This window comes from Diabrotica undecimpunctata, chromosome 7 (assembly GCF_040954645.1).
Source record: "Diabrotica undecimpunctata isolate CICGRU chromosome 7, icDiaUnde3, whole genome shotgun sequence".
Lineage (NCBI taxonomy): Eukaryota > Metazoa > Arthropoda > Insecta > Coleoptera > Chrysomelidae > Diabrotica > Diabrotica undecimpunctata.
The window spans coordinates 156,932,166-156,941,282 of NC_092809.1; the positions used below are offsets into that span (position 1 = coordinate 156,932,166).

The following is a 9,117-nucleotide window of genomic DNA, read 5'->3' on the forward strand; positions in this document are numbered from 1 at the left end:
ATTTTGTTTAATTACTCAACAGTGCTCTAACTTTTTTTTATTTTTTAGGGTAATCGATATGGAAAAATTGACTACAGTCAATAATGAACTAAAGGCTAGTTATCTTCTATGGTAGTAAAATTATAGTATACAACTTAATTATCTTTTTAATTTATAATATGTAACTCGTTTGTTTATTAGTTTATAATTGGTTTCGGGTATTCTATTTAAATTATAGTATGGGACTTAATTATCTTATAAATTTATAACTTTAATTGTAACTGCTTAATTTATTAGTTTATAATTTGGTGTGGGTGTTATGTTTAAATTATACTATGACTTAATCAACTTCTTAATTTGTAATTTAAAAATAAAACTGGTTAATTTATCACTTGTTTCGTAAGTTATTTATTAAAACTATTAATACAAAATAAAATCGTAGACTAATTTTCGAAACCAAATTCAAGAATTCCGCTTTAATCTGTGCCTTCTAAGAATTGCAAGGCAAAACAGACGTTGATAAAGATGTTGAAATTCGCTAAGAATTTTGCTTGGTTGAGGAGATATGTTGTGGAATGCAATTTTTAGATTCCCCATGTCTCCCTTAACATCTTTATCAAAGTCTGTTTTGCCTTGCAATTTTTAGAAGGCACAGATTAAAGCGGAATACTTGAATTTGGTTTCGAAAATTAGTCTACGATTTGATTATTAGATGTCGCTACATTGCGTCTATACGAAGCCATGTTAGAGTTGCTTCCTAAGACACAAAAGATTTATTTCACGTTCAGAGCGTTTGCGAAAGCCGTTCTGATGATGCCTATTGGGCTGAAATACGTATAAACGGATGCGCAAGCTCCCTATACATGAAATAAAATCTTACCTGTCTTTTCCTTACAAAATAGTTTGAATTTAACACAATCGTCTAATGCCCAACAACACTTAAAGTAAATCAAACTCACATTTGTACATACAATTAAAATTAGGAGAATACATTGATAATAGGGTGCCATTAAAAAAGTGGCCGTAAATATTTTTAATTCAATTAATAGTAATTCATTTTTGACAAAAATTTTATTTCGTTCATTTATTTTTTTAATAAAATACGCTGCTTATGACTTATGTGTATGTTTTTTATACCACATCAAAGCTACTTGTACTCTACTTTTTTCTTAAGATAATGATATATGTTTGCCCGAGAAAAATGGTCGAAAATTGGGGTTTCCAGCTGTTAAAAACGCGAGGTGTCAAAGATAAAATAAAAGACAGCTAGTGCGCAAGGTTTGAAGTGTCAGTTGTGTTAATTTTTTAAAGCATGCGTCGATAGATATAATAATAATGTACATAATTATCACTTGTCAAACCAGTTTCGTTGCGAACTAACTCTATTTTACTTTATCTGTAATACATCTCGTTTTTAACAGCTGGCAACTGTAATTTCCGACCATTTTTCCCAGGCTCCAGGCTCTGACAATATACTGGCTGAATTCTTTAAGTACGGAGGAGAAACTCTACATAGACAAATACACAAGCTAATAAAATTTATTAAAATCCTTTGTAAAAGGTATATATTTAAAAATCCAAACGGGCTATGTTAGACAAAACGTTTTCGGAATCCATATTCCATCATCAGTGTCCTTAAGTTTACAATCTATGTGGTTTAGCTTTCCATAATGGTTACAAATCTCCTTTTTTAAAATTTTCAGTTGCAAGGTGTTCTTTAAGTTGACTGGAACATTTCCTGAAGTTTTAATTTTGCAAAAAGTAGGGAAAACCTGATTATTTATGTATTGGGAGATAAACCAAATATCCAGCTTCAAAGTGCATCTTTTAGTGGCTATATGTGGAAATGGATTCTAGTGGAATATGTATTCCGAAAACGTTTTGTCTAACATAGCCCGTTTAGGTTTTTAAATATATACCTTTTACAAAGGATTTTAATAAATTTTTTAATATATGGTATACAGCCAACTACAGGAACGTAGATTCCTTGTGGATTTTAAACTAATAAAACTTATATGGAACGAAGAGAAAATACCAACAAAATGGCATGAAAGTGTAATAATCCTCATCCATAAAAAGGGAGACAAAACCAAGTGCTCTAATTATAGAGGCATCTCCCTACTTAACCCCTCAAAACCTACCGTCTAAATATTCATACGCAAAAAATACCATTTTTGTTTAACCTTGCAGCGAAAAGACGGCACTGGTTTCTGTTTATTGTGTCAAATATCAATTAAACAACGTGTGGTGTTTATATTTTACCGGTTATTTGGTGTATTTGATCAAATCAAAATGACGTGACAACTAAATTCCGTCAAAAGTGGGAGAGGAGGTAAGTCTTTATACAAAAATATTGATAAGTTGTTATGTTTTTAGTCAGATTCTTTGTTTATTTTTTCATTTAGAGGTTATATTACACTACTGTTTATATTTAGTGGTATACAGAATCACTTTGTGTTACCGAGGGTATTCAAAAATTAAGCGTATGAAAATTCATACGTTAGGATTTTATGACCATTAGTTTAGTTAGGCATTGTAATTTTATATTTGTTTTATTTTAGGAGACCACTCACTACCGAAGAGCTAATAGCGTGTCTGGAAGAGTCCGATAGTGACGATGAACTTACCGGTGCACAATTAATAGACATTACATTGTTTCCCCCTGAAAACGACGGAGACACGGATATCAATGAAGTTCCAGAGGAAGAAAATAGCAGAGTGTTCTCAGGTGGAAATAATTACACAAGACCGTGAAAGGATGGAATTGCAATTGGAACCCTCTACTTCAAAAATGAGAACAGGATCAGCAAAGAACATACCTAAGCCTAAAAAATTGAAAGTCGAAAAAACAAGACGTTCGTGGAAACCCTTGCATTTTGTAGAAGAGTTGCCACAGGATTCTAATTTAAAAAAAAATCAAATTTAAAATCGACCTCAAATCATAAATGATATGATCGAGTCAGGAGGTCGCACAATTGATTTTTTTAAGCTTTTCTGGTCATTGGAATTTGTTCAACAAATTTGCGAAGCGTCCCAAAAATATGCGAAGTACAAAAATGGAAATGAATCTTTTACAATTGCTCCTGGAGAGTTCTATAAATTTTTGGCTATTTTTTTGCTTTCTGGATATGTGAAACTTCCAAATCGAAGAATGTATTAGGAGAAATCGACTGACACCTACAACCCGGCTGTGTCAAATGTTATGTCTCGTGATAGGGTGTTTAAATACTCCTAATGGATACTGCGTTAAGTTTGAACTATATGAGGGGAAAAGCCAAAGAGATACTAATATGCCTTTAGGCAGTTCTGTTACAAAAAGGATGGCTTTAGGATATGTTCCTGAAGGAAGTGAAATTTTCCTTGATAATTATTTCAATTCCTTGCTATTACTTGAAGACATGAAAGAGTACAATATAAATGTGACTGGAACAATTCGCTCTAATCGAGCATGTGTCGAACATGCACCGTTAAAAGATTTAAAAAAGAGCCCCGTGGATCTACTTATGGTCTTAGAGATGAGTCAAAAAATATATCTTTGATACGTTGGCATGATAATAGCCAAGTTACGTTGGCTACAAATAAAAGCGATGATCTTGTCACCAAAACAACAACTTGTAAACGTTACAGTCATATTCATAAACAACGGGTTGCTGTTCTGCAGCCATCTTTGATTCAGGAATACAATACTGGCATGGGAGGTGTGGATTTGTTTGATCAGTGGCGTGGTCGTCATCGCATAAACATTAGAAGTCGAAAATGGTATTGGCCAATATTGCGATTTTGCCTCAATGCATCGATAGTGAACTCCTGGATATTATTTAGAAATATCGAGCCAAAAATCAATTAAATAGATTTCATTCGACAAATAGTAAATACTATATTATCAACACCTAATCTTCGTACTCCTACACCTCAAAGAACCTCAAATGTCCTTGATGAAGTTCGATATGACAGACTTGATCATTGGCCAATCAAAAATCAAACACAGAGACTTTGTGCAAGACGCCATAAATGCTTAACTTTTATTTGCAGCAAATGTAATGTTGGACTTCACATTAACTGTTTTAAATTGTACCACTTGAGATAAATTTATTTTGTTTATAATTTTAAGTTTTCTTTGTTAACGTTCATTAGTTCGTTAGTTTCGTTTCTATTATTGCATAATTTTTAATCAAAACATGGTGTTGTGAAAGCCTAGCGTATGAATATTTAGACAGCTATTTACGACCACCTAGGTATATTTTAAACAAAAATGCCTGAAGTATATTGTATCTTAATCCATTTTATCGCCAAATTGAAAAGAAAAACATTTTTGAATAAGTTTTAAGGGGGTCAGGTTTTGGGGGGTTAATACGGCATATAAAATCTTATCGTACACCCTATTAAGTAGGCTGACACCGTTTGTAGAAAATTTCATGGGAGAATACTAAGCCATAGAATACCTTCAGAAAACATAGATCGACCATAGATCAGATCTTTACTCTGACAGCTGCTTGAAAAAGGATGGGAATTCAATAGAACTATCCATAATCTCTTCATAGATTTCAGGCAAGCGTACGACAGCATTAAAAGGGATCAGATGTGGAATGCAATGGCAGAACTTTCAGTTCCAAAAAAACTTATCCAGCTTTTTGTTAAAATCCTTTATAAAAGGTATATAAATTAAAAAACCCAAACGGGCTGTCATGAAGACGAAACGTTTTCGGAATCCATATTCCGTCATCAGTGTCTAGGTGTACATGTTTTGAGCCACTAAATATCTGGGTAAAAAATTTAGTTTACATTATTTAGTCTTATATATAAAGATGTTAAAGTTACCAGTGGATATGATAACATGGCAACATAAGACTCCACATGAACTTGCTGGTCCTGAGACGAAGTGTCTACGAGGACTTGATGATAGCAACTCATCAGTTATAGTTGCTATCATCGAGTCCTCTTTTAATATGGGTAGCCAGATCCTACTACATTCTGTCGAGGAATTTGCGACGCAATCGGTCTCATTCTCTGTTTACCATCTGCCTCTTTCATGACTATACTTTAGTCTTTCCATTTTTGTTGTTTAACGGAAATAAGTTTAGAAGCTGTAAGTTAGTTACTATCCAACAAATTCAAAATAAATCTTTTATTCGCCATATTTAATTCCGGTGATTCCGAGTCAAAATTCGAAAATGAGCTACTAATTTCGATCCATAAAATTTTGTAGTTATTTTTTTTACACAGTAAATATATTTAAACCGTAGAGGGAATTATAATATTGTGCTCAATGTTCGCCACATTTCACTCTATACAGGGTGAGTCACCACTAACGAGACGGAAGATTACAGCGAAACGGTAAAAGATTTTAAAAAATTTTTAAATTTATAGTTTGAAGGTTGATAAGGGCTACATTTTAAAATTATTTTGAAATATACAGGGCGTCCCAATAAAGTGCGGAGTATCAAAGTTATATTTTTTCTAATGGGACACCCTATATTTTGTTGCATTTTCTAATTGTCTCCAAAAAATAAGCTATAGTTTCATAAGACTTCTCTATACCTATGTACAGAGTGTTCTGAGTTATGTGGAATATTCTTAAAATGTAAATGCTTTAAACGAAGACTCATTCCTAACTTATTTAAGAAATTCTAATAAAATTGGTTATACCTCTAAATAGTTGGATATTGGTTGAATGTATTTCATGATTAATTATTAAACATTTATTTACAGTGTGTTCAAAATTTGCACTTTTATTATTGCATTATTCAATGTGTAATATAAGGCTTATTTTAAATGGAACACCCTGTATATTAATGAATTATTAAATTAAAAAAAAAATTACACTTTCGAATGGTATATGGATGTCCTATGTTACTTTCGGTTTTTAAACCCATCGTATTGACATATTGTTATAAACGAAACCAGTGTAGTTGTAAATACATTTTTTGTAAATAAATTAAAATTTTTATATCTTTGGATTTGTATTCGTTGGGAATAGGATAATTAGTATTAAAATATGATGAAAAGAAAATAAAAAAAATTTGTTGAAAATCTGATGTTTTTTAGATTTTCTACGATTCATCAAGTGAAAGGCAACTGCGCAGAGGTTACAGTTTTCAAAAATGACGCAGATATTAACGTTATGTTTAATTATTAATTTAATAATTCATTAATATACAGAGTGTTCCATTTAAAATAAGCCTTATATTCATCAATCAGCCAATCCCGTCCACTGCTGGACATAGGCCTCCCTCAGTTCTTTCCAGTGTTCTCTACACTGGGCCGCTTGTAGCCAGTTTCCCGCTACTCTTTTTATGTCGTCGGTCCATCTAGTCGGTGGTCGTCCTCGGCTTCTTTTATAATTTCTGGGTCTCCATTCCATAATTCGTCTTGTCCATCGTCCATCTTGTGTTCTGGCTAAGTGTCCTGCCCAGTTCCACTTAAGTCTCGTGGTTCTTTCGATGACGTCTTGAACTCCTGATCTTTGCCTGATTTGTCGGTTTGTTATGTGGTCTCGGAGGCTCACATTCAGCATTGCACGTTCCATGGCTCGTTGTGTAACTCTTAGTTTATTCGCAGATTTCTGCGTGAGTGTTAAAGTCTCTGCTCCATAAGTTTGTACAGGCAAAACACATTGGTTATAAACTTTTCGCTTGAGACACATGGGAATTGAACTTTTTAGAATATGGCTTAGTTTGCCAAATGCTGCCCATGTCAGGCCTATTCGCCTCTGTATTTCATTTGTTTGATTGTCTCTGTTTATTTTGATCTCGTGTCCCAGATATTTGTAAGTGTCTGTTTGTTGTATGGTATTATTGTCGATAGTTATATTTCCACTCATTACGAGATTTGTCATAAGTTTAGTTTTCTCAAAGTTTATCTTTAATCCTGCTCTTTCAGACAGACTTTTAAGCGAATGTAGCATAGAAACCGTATCCTGTAAGTTATCTGCGATTAATACGACATCATCTGCAAACCTCAGATGATTTAATCTTTCTCCATCTATATTGATGCCCATATCTTGCCATTGGGTGTTCTTAAATATTGACTCTAGAGCTGCCGTGAACAATTTTGGTGAAATATTGTCTCCTTGTCTTACTCCTCGACCTAAGCTGAATTTTTCTGTGTCTTCGTGTATTCGTATACTTGTAGCCTTATATTACACATTGAATAATCCAATAATGAAACTACAAATTTTGAACACCCTGTAAATAAATGTTTAATAATTAATCATGTAATACATTCGACCAATATCCAGCTATTTAGATGTATGAGCAATTTTATTAGAATTGCTTAAATAAATTAAGAATGAGTCCTCGTTTAAAGTTTTACATTTTAAGAAAATTCGACATAACTCAGAACACTCTGTACATAGGTATAGGGAAGTCTTATCAAACTATACCTTATTTTTTGGAGACAATTAGAAAATCCAATAAAATACAGGGTGTTCCATAAGAAAAAATATAACTTTGAAACGCCGCGCTTTATTGTGACACCCTGTATATTTCAGAATAATTTTAAAATGTAGCCTTTATCAACCTACATACTGCACATTTAAAAAATTTTCAAAATCTTTTACCGTTTCGCTGTAATCTTCCGTCTCGTTAGTGGTGACTCACCCTGTATAGCCTAGAGAGACTTCAATATCAATCAATGAATCATTTATTCCATAAATGTGTTAAAACATTAAACAACTTTGAATATTACTAAGTCAATGATTTTTTGTGGTTAAGATATAAATAAAAAAAATTCAAAAAACATAAGATATATTTCTACTAATAATAAATTAAACAATAAATAGACTTACACTAATATTGCTAAAGTGGTAGTTACAAATATACTTTACATTTTCCTACCATACAGAAACAAAAGTAATATATTGTCCATTTTTCAGATATATTCTTCATTACGATTAATTTTAAAGAGTGATATTACAAATTAATTTCAGCGATATAAAATTTAAATTAAATTTAAACTAAATCACATAATCTACTTTTCTGATATACATATTCGATACATATTAAATAAGTTAACCCGAATTTTTGTAATATCAACTTACGGTCGTTGAAAAATGGATTTTTCTATGGTATGCACGTGTTAAAAATACAAAAAATACGAATATTTAATTTTTGATCTGATACATCTATTGATACTATGTACTTGGATGCAATACCGACTAGTTTCTCTGCCACTTAAGTACGTGTAATGCCTCAGTAGTTAACTACACTACACTTAAGGCGTTTGTCGATATTTTTGAGTTATATCAAGACACCCAATTTTTATTATAATAAATAAATAAATAAATATCTTATCATTCTTCATTTTACAAAGTCTGGTAAGTTTATTAAATAAAAATATAATCAGTAAATAAATAAACAAATCAGTCCCGGGCCCTATTCATAACGTGGGCTACTAGGTTGATATATATGTACGGTACAGTTGCAAAGCGGCAACACTGTTAAACGTGTAGTTCCTTATGAGACCAAAGTACAGCCGACCATTTCAGTCACTGTCGTAACTCGTTTGAAGTCTATTTTTATAGTCAGTGAATAAGCTAAATCTTGGTTTGGAAAGTTTTGGCGTGTTTTTGGTTTGTGTTGCCGGAATTTAATATTAGATTGGAGGTACTTTAACCATTATATTATTTTAAAGAGGACATTACAAGCTACTGATTCATGGTCTAACATTTGGCTTTAGTTTATTTTTAAAATAAGAAATTTGATATTTAAATTTTAGTTAAGCGTTGCTTAGTCCGGGCCTCCCAAAATTTCCTAATGTGGGCCCCTTTTTTGGATTGTAAAATTGAAATTGATAGATAATATTGTTGCCAGATATCATGCCGAAAACAAAGACATTAAGATCAAGGTCCCCTTCGGACATGTCAAGGGCGATTGACGCTCTCCGAAAAAAGACAATCGGCTTAAAAAATCCAGTAAGATGTATAATGTGCCAAGATCAACTCTGCAACGATTGGCCAATGAAAAATATGGAACTCCCTTAAATGCATCTCTTACAAAAGTTGGTAGGCCACCGGTTTTTTGCAAACAACTTAGGAATGAACTAGTTAATTATTGTTTAGCCATATAAGCATCATGCTTTGGTCTTACACGAACAGATTTACAAAGAATGGCTGTACAATTAGCTGAAAGGAATAAGGTT

At 32.5% G+C, this 9,117-nt stretch overlaps 1 protein-coding gene across 1 annotated transcript in view; it reads left to right on the forward strand.

The window, feature by feature from the left end:
- The window catches only part of LOC140447050 (uncharacterized), a 39,022-nt gene extending 38,658 nt beyond the window's left edge, over positions 1–364 (forward strand). Inside the window, exon 9 of the mRNA XM_072539636.1 lies at positions 49–364. Within this exon, the coding sequence (XP_072395737.1) occupies positions 49–115 (67 nt within the window). The 3' untranslated portion in view covers positions 116–364. The remainder of the gene's footprint in view (positions 1–48) is intronic.
- Positions 365–9,117: the final 8,753 nt, after the last annotated feature.